This window comes from Pelecanus crispus, chromosome 1, assembly GCF_030463565.1.
Source record: "Pelecanus crispus isolate bPelCri1 chromosome 1, bPelCri1.pri, whole genome shotgun sequence".
In the NCBI taxonomy this organism is placed as follows: domain Eukaryota; kingdom Metazoa; phylum Chordata; class Aves; order Pelecaniformes; family Pelecanidae; genus Pelecanus; species Pelecanus crispus.
The window spans coordinates 214,772,027-214,790,536 of NC_134643.1; the positions used below are offsets into that span (position 1 = coordinate 214,772,027).

The following is an 18,510-nucleotide window of genomic DNA, read 5'->3' on the forward strand; positions in this document are numbered from 1 at the left end:
CAGCCCCTCTTTGGAAAAGTAACTTTTATTTTGTTGAAGCCATATGTTTCCAAGGATAGAGTAAAGCTCACAAGCCATAAATCATGCCCAGATAAGAATAATCTCAAACAATAGTTAGTTGGCAGAAGGATGTTGTTTTTTCTGTGATAATTGCTCAGTGTTCGAGGCAGATCTCCCATCGCCTGCTCAGACATGCAGCACAGAAGAAAAATGCCCTGTGCCGGTTGCGGTTCTTAGCATTTGAAATCTGAGCATGTTAAGACTATTTTTAATAATACTGTTCCACATCTGCCCAAATCCTGCAGTGCTGCAGCCCCCTAGATCTCAAGGACTGTCCACCCGTGGTCAGAAGGCGCCGTTGCCGCACGGAGGCTGCTGGCCTGGCCCGAGCTAGGCTGGGTAGCGATGGTGATGTGGCGACGCAGACCTCCCAAGGCGTCTCAGCTTTGCTGCCCCTCAGCACTTGAGCTCCCATGTTTCTGCAACCAGGGGGTGCACTGGAGATGCTGGTGGAGCTGGGATGCAGGGGCTGCTGGGTTAAGGTGTGGGGGAGCTGCTCTGGGTGCAGGACCCCCAAGAAGTGCATTGCTGGCCGCTGTGCAGTGCCGCACAGCTAAGACGGGTCAGAGATAAGGCCACACAGAAGGCATGGGACAGGCAGCTGTGGGGGGCAGCTGCCTCCTCCCCAATGCTTGGGCTGCACTGGAGAGCTGCTGCCACCACACGTGTCTTCAGAGGCTGCTGGGGACTCTGGGTCCACCAAGCTGGTGGCCCTGTCACTGCACCCTGGCAGCTCCTGGGACCTGAGCTGGCTGCTCTCCTGCCTTGACAGCTGCCACGTAGCCTGAGAGGAGTGCCGGGGTTGGGACAGGGTCCTGTGAAGGAGTGAGAAACCAGCTCCACATCTGGCTCTGCAGTGGGGAAGGCATGTTTGAGTAGGAAAAGATGCAAAGTTTGGTTTGGAGAGCATCCATGGGCTGCTGTCGGCCTGCTGGGAGCAGCAACCTGGACCTTGTCCCTTGCACCTGAAATCCCTGTACCAACAGCTCCAAGGCAATGGAGTGATTTGTAAAGCACTGCTGACTTCACCCAGTTAGACTCATGTTGGCACACAAAAGCTGCCTTTCCTTTTGAACAGAGCCAGCGCTGCTCGCCGGGTGGCCTCTCTTTCTCTGCAAACCAGCTGTGGCCCATGAAGGGTGAAACAAGTTGTCCTCTGTCCCCGCTCAGCCCACCACCTCCCCACTTCATTCCCATTGTTGGCATCCCCAAGGATGCCATTAGCATTGTTGCCGAACGGGGTACCACCCGATCAGGGTGTGCTGGTCTGGGATGTGCACACACAGCTGGCTGCATTGAACGCAGCCCCTGAAATAAGGAAACAACCCTCTGTTGCTGCCATGAACCAGCCAAATCTCCTTTACCCCACCGAATCCATCCCCCTCCCAGCTCAGCCCCGCTGCAAACAGTGTGAGGCAGCAAAGCTGCTGCATTGAGTAATTGGGCCTTCTTCAACCCAGGACTGGCCACCAGCAACACAGCGCTGCTGGGTTCCCCACAGGGACGGCAGCACTGGCTTGCACACCCCTGGGACTCCTTATGGGGTGCTATGGCAGATCAGGGGTCCACAGCCAACCTGGCACTGGAGGGAGGGACAGAGGTGGTGGTGAAGGGCACGACCCATCCATGTAGGACTCCCAAATGCCTCTGGGAGTCCAACCGAGAGCCTCCCTCCTGCAGGCAGCTGCACCAAGACATCCAAAGCCCCTTGCTGAGCCAAGCCCTGCAGCAAGGCAGCACCCCTGTGCCCTCCTCCAGCAGTGGTGGGTGTCCCTGAGCCCCTCGTCCAGCTGCAAACCCCTGATGGTTCCCTGCAAAGTCCCTGCATGCATCCCGGCTCTGGTGTCCCAGATGTTGGGGGTCCTGGCTCACGCCGGCAGGGAGAAGGGGTGAAGAAGAGCAAGCAGGGAGGACGAGCGGTGCAGAAGAGGGGTTGGGTCCTGCTCTCACATAAATGTGTCTGGTAGTATATGGGCTCACCAGGTGGGTATTTACACAGCAAAACAAACGCTGTGCCTCTTCCACCTCTGCTCCCACCAGAGAGTCCATAGTCCCCATGGGAGAAAGGGGCAATGCAACCACTTTTTCCCTCCTCCAGGTTTCTGAAATTGGGTAAGAAAGGGAAATTCCCAGCAAAAGCCTTTGCTGCTAGAGCTCATGTTGAGCTTGGCCATGCTTGTCCCTGCAGCTGTGACAGCCACGCAGACCTCTCCTCCTCTCCCGAGCAGCCGAGGCCCCTGCCATGAGCGCTGCCAGGACCTCCAAGTGTAAGCAACTCACCACGAGCGTCCTATTCCCTCTGCCTTTTCCCTCCCATTTGCAGTACTCCCTTCCTCGAGGTCCCTCCGGCCAGCTTCACTCCCAGCACAGCACCGAGGGGACCCACCTGCCCTGCCCGGGGCTGGCTCCTGCCCAGCTCTGACCCTACCGCCGGGTAGGGGGCTATGAAAACACCAACCTACGCAAAAGCAGCAAAATCCCCGTGTCCCCCATGCATCTTCTCTCCCATGTCCCCTCTCTGTAAGGATGTCCCTGACGTCGACCCAGACCAGTGGGAAGGGCAGAGCTGCTTTTCTGTTGCCCTAGAGGGAAACCCAGGAGGATCATCTTTGCCCTGCAAGCTGGGCTTTCAAAACAAGCCCCAAAGGACAGCTGTGGTGTTACCCATCCCCAGCCTGGGCATCGTTTTGGGGAGGCTTCACGCCGCGTGCTGGGGAGCTGTCAGCTCTCAAGGGAGGCAGGGCAGGCGGCAGCTGGTTCAAAGCCAAAAGCGTGACTCCCAGGCACTGCTGGGCTTTGAAGCAGGCACAAGGGCTTCAGGGTTGAGACCTTCAGGGACTCAGACCGCCATGGAATGCCATGTCTTGGAGTTTCAGGGCTTAGACCTTCAGTGATCACCAGCGAGCAAGGAAGGTTTTGGGGAAGATAACCTTGGTATGCCTAAGAGAAAATGTTTTCCCACCGTGCGAAAGAACAGGCAATGGGTCTTTCCTCACAGCAAGAATCACGTGATGTCAGCTGCCTGGAAAGGCCTGAGGACTATGAGACACACCTGGTTGCATCCCCTCCACCAGTGGGACCCTGGTGCAATCAGCAGTGCAACCAACAGCAGGACCTCACCCCCATCCCTCCTCGCTCCCCACCATTTCCCAGCCCCAAATTCTTGCACCCTCACCTCCCTCTCCCTTCTCCAGAAAACCCCCTGTAACTAAAATCCTACCCTGACCACCACCTCCTCCCCGACAGGGATGAGCTTCTACGGAGCTCTCTGCCAGTGTGTAGGTCTCAGTGTTATCTTTGCCGGAAAGAAACAACCCCGTACCACATTTAGCACACGTCTCCCAGAGGAAGCATCCTGACATCTGCAAATCACAGAAACTTTGTGGCCTGCACCAATAAAACCCAGACACTTTACAACAGACAGAACTCGAGTTACAATGGTGGCGTCCCCCGGCAACGTTACCTCGGCCTTCCTTGTTAGTCCCCAGTCGGTTCATTATTATTAATGTCACTACAATAAATACCAGAAAAAAATTGACAGCATTTGGCCACATATCTTAAAGCATTGCCCCACTCCTCCATCACTCCATGTCTTTGCGGCCTTGGTTTCCATCCCTATTAGTCATCAGAGGAGACTTTAGGGACAAACCGTTTGACTATGTGACCAGCCAAGTAATAAAAGCCATGCAGAAGTGCGGCTGTGGCATCGATGACCAGCGAGAAGGTGCCCCCTATCCCGGTGGCCATGTCTTTGAGGACAGCGGGAATGGCACAGATGGAGTGGTAAGGGAAAGCAGCAAGGTGAAGGACAAACCCCACAGGGATGCGCAGAATCCTGTAGGTGAGGAATGCCACATCTTGAACAATTTGCAGGAAGCCCAGGAAGATGTTGACGATGACCCTCCCCACATCATAGGGGATGCTGATGAGCACCATGCTGATGGCTTTAAGGTAGGACACCACCCCGTTCCACAGGCTGTGGACTCCATCCAGAACTGTACCGCCAACCCGCTTGATAACAAGCCACAGAAAATAAAACACAAATTTCACCAGCTCCACAAACACATAGATGATGAGTTCCAGAAGTTTGATGAAAGGGGTAGCAATGATGCCAGCCACTTTTCTCACCAAGCTGCTGTCTTTGGCCTCCTGGTTGTCACTTGTTCCTACTTGCTCTCCAGAGCGGATCCGACTGACAGCTTGCAGTATTGCTTCTGTTTTCTCCTGGCTTTGGTTGTCTTCCCCACAGTTGCCCTTAAACAAGTGAACCCCTGCTAGAAGCTCCTTCTCCAGCTCTCCCACCATGAGGTCCATCAAGCTGTTTTCATCATTTGTTTTCTTCACTAGTCCCAGGGACCATCCCTCCGGAGCATCACAGCAGGCTGCCAGCCAGAGAGTCTCTGGCACTGACACCTTGCCTTTAACTCGGACACTGGAAGGAATCGCACCTGCAAGGAGATACAGATGATCCTTCTTGGAGCAGTGAGGGACCAGAGCTTGCTCCACTACCCTCCCAATGTCTCTGTGCCACCTTTTGCTCAGAGACGGGCTCAGAGGGACAGCATTCGTGAGGGTGTAAGTGGCCATCTGGAAATCCTCCTCATTGAGCAAGCTGGGATTGAGCAGCCCTCTCTCGTAACCAGAGCCCACGTAGTCTGAGGTCAGGGCTTGATTTGCACCAAGGTTGGCCACAGTGCCAACGATATTGGCTTCATGCACCATCTCATGCAGGTCATTTTCTGGATCGTCTATCTGAAATAGGAGAGAGGAGAGTTACTGGATGTAATTTGCCTTTCTAGAAAGCAACATGTAAAATGGGTCTTGAAGTATATTTTCCTCTATGACTACTACTACACTGTGCCTCGGACCACATCCTGTGCTCCCTCCTCATTTTCCTTGCAGCACTTCAGAAGAGCGTACGCTCTACTTAGCTGCCCTGCCAAACACATCGCTTTAGGTTCCAAGGGATGCTTGCAGCTCTCCAGTCTGGTCCGCAGCACAACACAACCCCCAGAATCTCACCAGCCACCCTGCACCAAGCTCTAGCTTGTGGGTTTTTTTCCTAGAAGAGACTTTTTAAGACCAAGAGATGGCTTGATTTAGGGCCATGTTCTCACCTCCTACAGTGGTGGTACCTCCAGTTGATTTAAGCACCTACCATGGCACCTTAATTCTGTCCCTCTGAACCATCAAATCCAAACCATGAAGAAAAAAACCCAGGGTATATAAGACACCTGGAGAAGGCATTTACCTCTCACCGCTGATTGCGTAAGAAGCCAGAAGGAAGCCAGGCACCACGGCAGGTGACCTTAACTTCCTTGCCTTGAACACAGACAGGGCAGTGAGCTCTTAGGGCTCTCTCAGGGCTTGTCATTAGTAGTCTGAACCTCATGTCATTAACAGTCTGAACCTCATCCTTAATGACCGCACAGCTCCTGGCATAACATGGGTGAGGCTGCCATCACCGCAGGTCCTCGACAGAATCTGTGCTACCTGCTCGTTGTCTGCCATTCTCATGCTGCGGAGCCAGAGTTAGCAATTGCTGCAGCGGGAATTCGTCCTGGAGTCATGCACAGAGCCATGCATGGGGAGGTAACGAGCAGTGGGAGCAGGAGCACTAAACACCAGGGCGTGCTCAGGTCTTTGTCGTGTGGCCGCAGCTCTGTCTGCCTGCAGCCACTCCAGGGAGGTGTGCCAGATTGTCCTTTTCTTCCCCAAATTAGAGGGTGAGCATGTTGGTAGAAGCTCGGGGGTGGCAGACAGTCTCTGGCAGTTGCTGCCTCCTGCAGTCTCTGTTTCAGCGACTGTGGTCCTCAGCTCCCAGCACTGTGCTAGCCCAATTAAACCTGCTGTCTTTGCTCCTGGCCGATAGACTGTTTACTGCACTACATAATACGCCCTTTGAAGACATCTATGCCAGACAGTTCATAGCCTACCTTGAATCACTCCCCAGTCATCCTTCCTCATCCCTTGGCCATCCTGCAACGCACTTGGACAGATGTCCAACTACATCCTTGCGACCTTACCCAGAGTTTGCGTCCTCTTAGTGACACATCACCGCCTCACAGCTCTGCGTCAGCCTGTGCTGAGAGTCAGGGTGAAAGGGCCAGCGCCAGCGAGTGTCATCAGCTACCCACCACCCTCACCGCATGAACTGAGCTCTGGCTGGCCTCATGCATCAGCCAAGCCCCTGCGGTCCAGGCTCAGGGCTCCCTTTGCACCAAGGCTGGTCACGGTCCAACGCTGGCCATTGCAGAGGGCTGCATTACCCCCATCTCCTGCTAAGGAGGTTTCTTGCGCTCTGCTTTGAAGCATCTGATGCTTATTGCTTCAGGACTGGAAGGATCACAGCAAGTCCTATGTGCTGATGCACAAGTCATAGCTTTTTCTAGATACACCCCTTAAAAAAGACTTATCCTGCACTTCTTCTGCCTTATCCTGTTCCACTTGCTCAGACACCCCAAACTCACGGGCTGCAGCTGGCTTATGAGGCCAGACATTTTGTGTTCCACAAAATCACTGTCCCTTCCTGCCCCCCCAACTCATTCTCTCTGTTCTGATGAGATGACGGTGTTGTGCCATGGGACAAGGGATGCACCTGGTCTGTTTAATCCCACAGTCCAGGTGAGGGGGGAGCAGGCATGGGTGTGAGGCTGTGCCTAGGAACTGCCCTCCATGCTATGGCCCTCTTGAGCCTGACACCCTTGCAGAGACACTCATCCCCTCTCGCTCCCACGGCAGTGCTGCCGTGCCACAAGGACACATAGACCCAAGATGGGCCAGCTCTGCCTCCAGCAGAGATTCCCAGCCTACATGAAGCAGATGTTATAATTTTCTCTCTTTATGAGCTGATGCATGCAAACCTTGAGGTGCCTATCAAGAAAATATGTCTCCAGTTACCTGTTCAGCTGCAGGCTTTTGCACATACCATAGGGATTGTTTAGATGCAATTAAAAAAGAACATGATAAAAATGTGGCCATGTACTGTTCATGCATAAGGCTCTGACATCACCAAGTTATGCTTGTAATAACTCATATTATGGTTTGTAATAACTCATGTGTAACTGAGGTTTTTCATGCCTCCTCCAGCTCAGCCCCAAAGGCAAGCTGTCTCCAGCACTGCGTCTAATCTGCATTGCAAGCTACCCTTCCTCACTGCTTCAAAAAGCTTTTGGTTTGTGTCACTGCCAAAGCATATCTGCTTTCATGGAGTCAGCCATGAAGCCACCTGTCCAAATAACCTGGAATTGCTAAGGGCAAGATCCAAGCAGGCAGGTAAACACCTCATTCATAGGATGGGGATTTAAAAATAAATTATGCATCTGAACACCTGCATGGATATGAGCACCTAACAATACTGATGTGTTTCATAAAGTGGGAGTTGCAGTTTCACAGAAGGAGCAGAGGCAGAGGGAGATTAAAAGTATGGCAATACACAGGTACTAGAGCAGGCAGCTTCCATCAAGTTTGGCCATTTAACAGCGTAGGACACTGTTACCTCCCACCTTCCCCACCCTAGTACCATTCCAGGCGAACTTCAGCATCCCACTCCCCTTGCTATTTCCTCAGGCATGCTTACGCCTTTGATTGCAGGGGAGGTATTTCATCTACCCTTACTACAGGTCCCAGGGAGGAGGCACAGTGCATCTTACACCAAAGTTTCTGTTGTAAGATGTTCACATGAGTGGCTCTAGAAGTACCTGTTTCTCTTGACTCTCCACCAAGAGAGATGGCAAGAGCAGCTAGAAGTAGCTACAGCTGGGCGATGCAAATCCCACCTTGGACATGTGGCTGGTAGTAGTCATCAACCAAATGAAAACACAAGGTGATTCATCCAACCCCTCATACATTAGGACAGAAAATGCAACTCCAGAGTTTTCCATCTCTCTCTAAGCTATAGAAAGAGTCAAACCCATAGGTTTTCAGACAACCGAAACAAGATGAGGTGAAAGCCACCTAAGTGATCTGCTCTCAACCCCTAGGAAACCTGTGGCAGAACAGGTTTTCAGACCCGAGCCTGGGGGAGTCCCATCAGTACCCTGCTCATCAGCCTACTCTGCCTGCTCTCTAATTTTTCACTAATTGCTGAATTAATTCCCTGTTTCCAGCTGCCAATCAGCAGTGGGTGGCACTGACATTCCTCACACTTCTCACCCAATTACTGCCTCTGCGCTACATTTGGCATGTGTTTCTCAGGCAGACATTCCTGAGGAGGTAGGCATGCAGGGAGCAAGATGATGCCCTCACCACTTACATCACTACCCAAAAAAACCCCCACGCGACAATCGTGAGGCCCTCACCAGACTGCAGAGAGTGTTTTTGCAGTGATTTCTTTCTGCTTGCTCTGTCTCTGCATCTCTATGTGCATAGGCATAAGCCCATGCCACTGTGCAGCTCAGCCTGCTCATACCCAGCTATCTCTGCCTTGGCAAGGGAATTGCCCAGAAAATAGGCACTATAACCTCATGGGGCTATGCTGCAGAGCAGGTGTTGCTAAGGGTTCCCTTCAGCAGCCATCTGACTTTCCTAACCATCTGACCTAGCCTTGATAAGGACACACATAATGGTGTGAAACCTCTTCCCCACTTTCTCCTCCCAGATTTGGTGTGGTAGTGTCTGAGAGGGATGTATGCACTTATTTCTTGAGTTATAGGAATTTTTCATAGTCCTGCTTTCTTCTCCTTACAGATTCTTCAGGGTTTTTTTTCTAGTGGTTTTCTGACTCAGACTGAGGTTTTTCCATTGAACCACAGAGCTGCTACCGCCCACCTCCGAGACACCTGCATTTCAGCAATGGATGAAGGGGACCCATTAATGTAAACTAAGACCCATAGCAACCCATGGGGATGCTCTGGAGAAGCCAGAGCAACTAAAGGTAGCACCTGGCCAATTATTTCTGGGACTGTGGTACGCTTTGGAGGCAGGAGACACAAGGTTTGGGGTCTCTGGAGTGCTGGCAGGGATGATGACAAGGTGCGGGGTGAAGAGGGATGGAGCGGGGAGGGCAGGGGAGCCAGCTGGAGGGAGGTGCTGCAGAACCGAAGCTGCTGTGGAGGGGCTGCCCACTGCAGGAACCACTTTCAAGCCTGCCTGGGCAGGTCTGGTGAGTCAGACCATGAGGAGCAGGAGGAGATATGGTGGCTAGAGGTGACAAAGGGCATCAGTGGCTGAGGCAAATGGGAAAGGATCTCATCTCTGCTGCTTTGCCTCACTGCCTCCATGGTACTGACAGCAGATACTCACTCGCCTAGGTCCTCTTTGTGCTTTAATACTTATCACCCTTCCTCAACTCCATCATGGCAGCCTACAAAAGGCTTCCGCCTGTTTTAAAAGGGCAAGCAGACACCTCCCACAGCCATCTGTGAAGTGGAAGGAGAGCAGATCAAAAGGCCCTTGGGAACTCCTGCAACTCAAAACCCAGCCCAGAGAGCAGGGAGACAGTCCAAGGTGAAGACAGGGACATAGGATCATGGTCTTGGTACCTCATCACCCCACATGAGGAAACTGAGCATGGCAGCCACTCTCTTGGGACAGGGGTAAGCTTTGATTCTGGCTACATCCAGCACCCAAGGGCCCTGCTCCCAACATGCTGCTCCTATACTGAAGCCATTCCTGCCCTGACGAAGCACCCTTGCACACTGCCAATCTTTCCTGAGCTCCATAGATAGGGATAGCTTGACGTTTGCTACAAAATTCCCCATGATCACTGCTGAAAAACCTGAAACGCAGCCAAAAAAAAAAAAAAAAAAAGGTAAAGCGTATTTGTTCTCTTAGGTTACCAGCAATTTTTAAAGGATTTCCTTTAAATTTAACAGCCTGAAGGACTTGCTTAAACACGCCAAGTGTCAGCAGAGACAAAAACCACTGAGGCTCCGGCAAAATTCATTTTATACTGCACACTTCCAACCTGACTGAAGCCTGCACGCTCCAGGACACGGCAACTCATTTCCCTACCAGAGTCTGCAACACAGGGACACAACAAAAAGCTGCGGCGTCAACTTGGTGAACCGCAAATAGATGTTTTATCCCTGTGCAGTGAAGCTAAAGAACTCTTATCAACACTGCGATCGCACTGGCAACAGAACAAACTTCAACTCGACACTGCGATGTTGAACCCTGCTACCCACCGGCCGTCTCCCTGCCCTGACAGCGGGCCGGCAGGACCGGCACATCAGCTGGGCTCAGCGATGGCTTTCCAGTCCCCCGGCATTGCATGTCGCACGCAGCAGCCTCCCAGCTTTCATCGTAAGCCCTGTGGGACAAGGAGCTATTTGTTTCCTCGGCTGCAAGCACAAAAATAAGCTCTGCTTGTGTTAAATTAGTATCGAAAGAAGTTCAACAAGCAGAGCTCCTGCCTCCTTTGGAAAACCCTAGCCCCAGCTTCACCCCACAGAGGAAACATTCTCCAGGAACATTTGCTTTACAGCAAAGGAAAAGCTGACTTACCTGCGGTTCGACTAGCCAGTTCTCCTCCTCGTTTTGGGCTGGCTTTGTATACTTAAAAGCTGAATAAAGAGGGATTTTGTCCTTAGTACTGTAGAGGGTTGCAAAGCGTGGCTGTTTGTTGTACTGCTGACAGATTTTCACGTGGAACGGCTCTGTAAATCCTTCGGGTGGGACTTGTCCAGGGAAGAACACGTTACACTCAGCAAAACCAGTTTCATCCTCTCCAACAACTCTGCCCTGGGAGAAGCCTGGGAAAACTGAGATGCAAAGCAAAAATACAATTGACGTCTTCATGGTCCACTCCCTGGAGCTGAGGGCAGCCCCGTCTGCCTCCGCTCGGTACGGCAAAGGACCTAAGCTCTGAGTGCATGCAGCAGCGGAGCCAGAGAGCGTCTGGAATTCGGGTGTAGCATGCGAGGGAAATGAAATCCGAAACCGCAGCCGATCCCTTCGGGGAGCCAGCGCTGTCGGCAGGCAGCACGTTGGGAAACCAAGCGTGCGCCAGGCTCCGCTGACACACGCTGCGGACGCCAGCTGCCCACAGGAAAGAATGCCAAGCAACCTGGAATCATCAGGGCTCCTGGGGAAGAGGAGGAGGAGGAGGGAAGCCTACGGCGGTGCGGGGCTAGAGCGGAGCAGCCCCGGCTGTCCAGGCTGGGGCTCAGCGCCCGTGGGGGTGTGGTGTGCTGCATTGCAGCAGAGTCCCCGGCAGGAATTTTGGCTGACGCAGCCAGAAATCTTCCTGGCGCTGCCAGGGGGATGCTGCAAAGTCAGAGTCACCACCCCGAAGGTGTTAGCTGCCCTCTCCAGCCATGAGCCTGCCTAAGGGAGAGGGAGAAGGAGGGAGGGAGGGAGAAGAGAGGTGGGCAGGATATTGGCACCGCTGGCAACCCACTTTGCCCCTTTTCGGGGTGTCTGTCACCACTGTTGCTGCCAGCCGCGTGCTGCTAAGGCGCCTGGCACTCTCCTCCCATCTCATGGGAGCTGTAATAGTCACCCGAAACCCTCCTGTGGAGCAGTATCACCTCACCTTGGCAGACCCTCCCTCAGGAGAGATTAACAAGAGGCAGAAGGATGAAGACCCTTGGATCACATACCCCTAATCAATACCCACCTCTGAATATTTTGACCCAACCTATAGAAATAGCAAAAAAAAAAAAAAAAAAAAAAATCTACCTAAAGGGAATGAAACCACTCTGCTGAGTTTATGATCAGCAGAGCTACTGCTGCGTAGCAGTTTCCCAGTTTCCCAGTTTCCTTCAGTGACTGGGAAAATGGATGTTTTCAGAATAATGGGGATGGAAGGACTACAGAGCAGTTCTTCAGAGTCAAGAAAACGTGCAATTTCCCACCCAAGAAGTTAGATACGTTCAGACATGTTGCCAACAACCTTAAAAAATCCTGGGTGCCAGTAAGGCACAGGTCCCTTTTAGACAAAGCTCATTTATACTGTTAAAGTGATTTCCAAGCAAAAATCTCCAAGTGCTACCAAACCACAAGTGCCTTGCAGACAAGGTAGGAGTAGTCTATATTGCAGACGATGAAATGGGACAGTGGGTGGCTGAAGTGCCTGCCCAAGGTCAGAGGAGGAGCCTGTAAAAGCACTAAAAATAGACTGGACTCTCAAGACTATCATTCCTCTACTCGGGGATGACTTCTAGAAGTATAAAGGCAAGGAAATACGTCAGCATCTCTTGGTGTGGTGTTATCAGCTGGGGGAGACAGAGGCGGGCTGGACAGGCTGGGGAACAACAGGAAATGTAGTAAACGGGCTTGGTTTTGGTCCAGGCAGATGCCTGATCACCCAGCCCTGACAGAAGGAGTTAGTCATGTCCACGAAAGATGATGGAACTGAAAGCATAGACACAGCCCGACCCGAAGACAGCAGCTCCAAAAGACAGGTTTACTATTTGATTTTCCTGGATGTAAAAAGGCTCCTGGGAAATCAAGAACTGAAGCCAAACCTTAGCTGTTAGATGTTTGATCCCAGGCTTGCAATTTCCTGGGCAGCAGAGGAAAATATTTTCACGAGCATGGTAAGCCCCACTCCTCAGGTAAACCTAGACCAGGCAATGCCTTTAAACACCCCGCTCCAAGACTGACATGCATTACCCCAGGATAACCATGGTTCCAATCCAACAAAAAGGCAGCATGAGGTGTCTTAAGACGGGCATGACAGTGACCAGCATGCTGAGCAGATCAATGATATCCACCAGCAAACACGGACATCCTGCCTCTGCTCTGGACCTGTGCATCAACGTCCTCCCTCAAAGCGGCACCTCTGTCTCACTGGAATGCACAGCCCCAAGCTGTCTTCCAAGTGTCAAGGGCTTCTTATCTGCTCCTTGGGAACTCTGAGCAGCTCTTTCCTTTCAGGCTGTGAGGCTGGGGTCTGCCTGCCCGTTTAGCTCAGTATTTACTAGCAAATGGATAACCCTTGACTCAGCCTAAAGAGCAAGAGCCTCAGGCTCTCATCTCCTATGAAGAGCATCAACGTGAAAGCCAGTACAGAGCTCCGCTCCTCTACTCCCAATCCTATCTTCTCTCCAAGCGAGGCCCCTCTGCAGTTTCTATCTAATTTAACATAGCTGTTGTGACCCTTGAACGTGGAGCTGGATATTTTTTTCTGTTCTTGCTAACATCCCTATTACTAAAGAGACTGTGTGCCATCATCATGGTGTGGCACTCACTGTGCTGGTAGGATAAAGGCCAAAGGACTGCCCTGCCTTGGGAAGATCATGCTCTCAGCCAAGGGACCACAGGTAGACAGAGGAGTCAAACACAGTGAGATGGAGTCGGTCAGACATTTTGACAACTCAGTGCTCCAGTAGCTTATCTGCTATCACAGGCTTTTATAGGCATTACAGGGAGTGATGCCTATAGGGATGATGCAAAAGGGAATATTAATATTGGATCCAAACCAGCCCTAAGGCTGTTGATGTGAGCAGAAGGGCTCTGGGAAAATGCACATTGGGTTGGAAGTGGGCAGCATGGCCTCGCAGGGGCTGCCTCCTCCAAACCCTCTGCGGGGTGACAGTGCAACAAGCCCAGCAGTGCCGGCAGTGCAGGCAAGCACCTTATGCTTGATGTGATGGAGGAGAGGGAGCCCAGGGAAGATGCAAAGGGGCAGGTGATGTGGTCAAAGGGACACGTGAGAAAAGTGATCTCTCAGTGGCAGGCAGAGCTGTGTAGGAGGACAGGAGAGGCCTTAGGCAATAGACTGTATGGACACAGAGTTTGCAAGGCATACCAGAGGTAAAGTGGGTCAGGGAAAAGAGATTAAAGACAGAGAGAGTGGAGAGAGGGAAGGGCAAGAAAAGACGTAAGGATCCAGAAAATGGTGTTGACCAGGAGGAAAAGGAGGACATTGGGCAAAAATTAGAGTTGAGGGGGATCTGCATTCCTTAAAAACTGGGGTACTAAGGAAAGGTTAAGAAGGAAAATGAATGGAAATAGGTGTGAGGAAATCCAGAGTCAAGTGAGGAGATGAGAGTGAGCTGAGGAAAGCTGTCTCCTTCTGTGATAAGAAAATGAGGAGAGAACATGAGGACGAGAAGGGGGAAAGGAAAATGGAAGGAGGTTTTCATCTAACTTCATTGACATAACGTGGATGACCAGTCCTCCTCTTCCTCAAGGGTCTCAAGCACCAAGACCAATGTCTCAAAGAAAAGAATACCTCCCTGCAAAAAAACCCTGAAAAACATGCCAGCATTCAAACCCTTCAGCCACAAAGAAGCTGCCAGGCTTGTTTGCCTGCTTTCCCACACTGTGCCTCCAGCCCTGTCTCTCTGTTCACACGGCTGACACTGGATTTGCTACAAATAGCAAATCATTCTCCTTGCATGCCTGACCCCTCTAGTCTAGTCTTTCAAAACATTCTTGACTCCAAATATTTTTCCAGACCGGATCTCCTGTCTCCTACCACGACCTCTGGGCGGGACCCCAGTGCTGTATGTGACTGTCCCATTCTTCTGAGAAGGAAAGGAAGAAGTGTCTTTAAGGGCAAGGAGTCCCACTGGAGAGACACCATCTGATTCAGTGGAGATACCAAAGATTGGGCTTGGAGCGTGGCAGTGCCAGCAGACACGCCATGACATGTCAGAGAGTACATCTGCCTCCTCACTGTCTCATGGGGAAAGAGTGTCTTTTTAAAATTAGCTTAAAAACTTGGTCTGGGAAAGGAGCCCAGTGCTGAGCTAGGGAGAAAAGCAGGAGTGAAACAATTTTCCTGCTGAAACTAGGAGATTCAAGGGCCAGGAGGGCAGAAGGAAAATAAACTCTTCTGGGAAGAGCTTAGCAACATGCTGTCGGGATTTTGATTCCCACCTTAAACTAGGTCTTGATGCCAGTCTGTGCTGCCTACTTGTTAGGTGTTTACACAGACATCTTCACGCCTTGCCCATGGTGCCCCTTGTGCTGGTGAGGAATGGCCCACTGCCGATGGTACTGCTTCGTTGCTCACCTTCTGCCGTGGTGCTAGCAAACAAGGGTGGGCCAGCAAGAGGCCACTAACCACCTTGAACTGCCAGGGATGCTGATCTGGCTACTCTCCTTCCTCACTTGCCTTTCCTCCTGGCTGCACTCGCAGTCTCTGTCCACAGCAGCCAGTGGATGCCTCGAAGTGGTGTACAGCTGAAATCAGATGAGAAAAAGATGGGAAGGTTTAAGACATGAAATGATGGAGGAGGTTGTCTGTGGTGCACAGTCAGAGGAAGAGGCTGACGACTGGGAACAGTGAAGCACCCAAACACACTGCTCTCCTGGTGATAACGCCGTTAGGACAGGGACCGGTTCTGGGTTTGTACAAAAACTTGCACGGTGGGAGTCTGACAGGGACCTTGCAAACTATGAAGTACAAACCCATTGCATAAATACTGAATTAAATTAATAAAACCCAGAAGATACATCCTTTGGCACTTTATCACAGCCTTCAGACTCAAGAGATGTCTGTTAATATTCAGCTGTTAGAAACAAACAGAACAACGGCAGAAGTAGAATAGACTTAGACTAGCAGTACAAGGCAATGTTTTTAATAGTGCAAATGATTAACTATCAGAATGAGTTATTTAGAGATGTGCTGAAAGCTCCAACACTTTCATTCTTTAAATCAAGATATGCTTTTTAACACAATAACAACTATGATAAAAGAATTGATGCTTCAAATGTAATGGCCTTTGTTTTACAGATTGTCATTTGGTCAGAGCCACAACAGTTCTTTCACACCTTAAATCTGTTTTGGACAGGAAAGTTACCCACTTGCATGCTTTTCTTCTAGGTATTATTACTGACTTTTTATTATTTGTTATATTTTATTTTTTCCAAAGTGTGGTGCAATTCAGTTAATGCTGAGAGCTTGCTGCACTAGGTGCTGCCTGAAAACAAGGTGTGAGACAGCTCCTGACAGTCTGCATTGACAGAAGACTGATGAGTGGGAACAAAATTAGAGGTACGGACTTGTTAGGCTTGCATCATCTCAGAAAAGGGAATGAGAAAGCCATAATCCTTGAGAAAGCTAAACCTGCTGGCAGGATCCAGAAGCTTTAATCAAGAGGCAAGATAGCAGCCGCACCCAGGACAGCCTGTCTCCAGTAACACCACCGTGTTTTGGAACCAAGGAGTGGGAGGAGGAGTGAGATGTTCTGCATTAAGGGTTTGGCCAGACCTGATAGGTGGAGGTGAGGTTCCAGCTGCTCCCTAGCTCTGACGCCCTCCGTGCCACTTGGATCGGCAGTGGAGATGCCCACATGGAGCCCAGTCATCCCAACAGCCAAAGCAGAGAAGCAGGCACTGCAAGGGTGTGACTTGCGTCATCCTACACGGGCAGGCAAGGACGAGATGGCATCCTCCAGATGCGCCTCTGTCTCTTCACCAGCTGTGAAGTGAGCCCAGGATGTCCATAGCTGGTCAGACAAACCTTGGGCAGGACCTAACGTACTCCTGCCACCGCAGGGAGTTAGCCTGTGAAAAATCAAGTCTGTTGGCTGTGCGAGGGAAGAGCGAGCAAGTGTTTCTACATGCTCCTTTCAGGCCTTAGCCTTGCTACTGAAATACATATTGCAACTGCTGCCAGGCATAAACGTAGTATCATATTTTCCACATATGTTGCTTCTTGGCCAGTACTGCCTGGGGAAAGATTCAGAGGTGAAAAACACAGTCACCAGTCCCAGGATCCCATCACTGCCGCGAGTACAGAACACAGCTTCTGCCCTTAGAGTTCATGGAATAGGATTGGTGTACGACAGCCAGGACAAAGTATGTCCTCTAAAAAACAAAAGCAGCAGTGCTTTTAGTCACACTGACAGCATGGTGGAAGGAAGTACTGGCCTTAGATTAGTGCTTTAAATAAACGGGTGGCTGGTTGGAACTGCAGGTTAAATTACAAGTGCAAAACCTGAAGCCTCTGGAGAGCAGACCTGGGAGCCTGCTGATTTCAAAAACAGCTCAAAAGAGTGGAGCCGGACTTTGCAGTGTCTCTGCTGGGATCTGAGACATTACTGTCTGACCTGACTTTCTTGGGAGATGGTTTAACTTGTCTGTGATATCGCAAATGGAGTGATTTAGATTGCTTAGAGAATCACCGTCAAAGGTATTAGCAAAAGTGGTTTTAAAATGATGTTGTAAAAGTGCGACTTAACAAAGTTCGATGGCAAGGTTCACTCAATTAATTACTTCATGGGAGAAACATACAAAGGAAAATTGAGTTACACTCGAATTAGAATGATTCAGAGGGAGACTGGGGATGCAAAAGGGTAAGGAGGACCCTCCCGTTAAGTCACAAAGTTCAGAGTAGACCCCCTTGCTTTCTAAACTCCTGATGGAGCTTAGGTGCAGCTAGGTCCAATCTTAGTCTCAGACTTGGTCAACGGTTTATGTCTAAGGGATTGTACATGCGAAGTTTATGTAATATTTCATTAGCATCAACTGAGCATGCAATCAAAGTTACCATGACAAAATCAAAGTTACCACACTATGAGGTTACGCGCGATATTGGTCGCTTACCAAAGATCTGTCGTTGGTTAAAGGTCTCTCTGCCTCGAGGAGCAACCTTGAGAGCTGTCCCAGCTCAAGGGGAGATCACCGCCATGCAGCCACACTGTCTAGCAGGGAGAGCTCAAAAGCAGCTCACTTAGGCTCACCTCATATTTATAGGATAAAATGGCTGGCTCGTAGTCAAATTACATGTGATGGAAAAGGTATGCATGAGACTCCTTGTACCCAAAACTTTTCTTTGTTCCTTGATAAATGAGTCTTGGAAAAGCCACCTGCTATTGATAAGTCAATTGCATGATCGGTGTTCCAAGCTCATATGCATCGATGCTCTGTGCCACTCCACTCCTTTGTGGGTTTTCAGAGAGCAGATTGAAAATAGAGGAGTCCATGGCCCGGCTACAGCTCAGGCCTTTACCCCTTCCAGAGCCTGCACAAAAACACCGCCAGTCTGGTCGAGGGGTCGAGTGCAACCGACCCCTGCAACTCAAAATCTCAGGGAAGGCGTTACAGCTCCCCAGAGGGTGCAGAAGAACAGAAATCGTAGAAGCCAGCACTTCACACAGGCACCCTCGTAAGCTAGATAGTCACTAATGACAAAATATAAGGCTTTGGCACTTCTTTGCAAAGAGAATTAAAAGGTTGCATATCCTCAAGATATCTCAATCTTCTCCCAGTTGCAGGCACTCAAGAAAAGGGAACTTTGTTCTCTCTTTCTTAAGCTCATTAGCAGCATCCAGGAGATTGAGGTTTTAGTCTTACCTCCATCAGGAGGCGGGAAAGGTTTGGGGTCAACTGTCTCACTCCCGTAAGAGTGCTCTGGTCACTGTCCTGCTGCCCTGGGCTCCTTGCTATTGGACTTTGCACAAATAGTCACCTATTCTCGAAGTCGGAAGGTGAAACATCTTCTGCCCTTTAGTTCCATAGTGAAAGCACAAGAGCAAGAGACTCACAGTCCAGCCTGGACCACGCTGCTTACACTCCTTCTGAGCAGCAGCCCCTGTGCCCATGCCATGA

The 18,510-nt window shown here is 50.7% G+C and overlaps 1 protein-coding gene across 1 annotated transcript; it reads right to left on the bottom strand.

Annotated features, from left to right (window-relative positions):
* Positions 1-3,678: 3,678 nt before the first annotated feature.
* Positions 3,679-10,980, bottom strand: ENDOD1 (endonuclease domain containing 1). Its single transcript, XM_009478093.2, has 2 exons — positions 10,507-10,980; positions 3,679-4,812 (listed from the first exon to the last, which is right to left on the bottom strand). Exons 1-2 carry the CDS (start codon positions 10,798-10,800, stop codon positions 3,679-3,681), a joined length of 1,428 nt encoding a protein of 475 aa, XP_009476368.2. The 5' UTR covers positions 10,801-10,980.
* Positions 10,981-18,510: the final 7,530 nt, after the last annotated feature.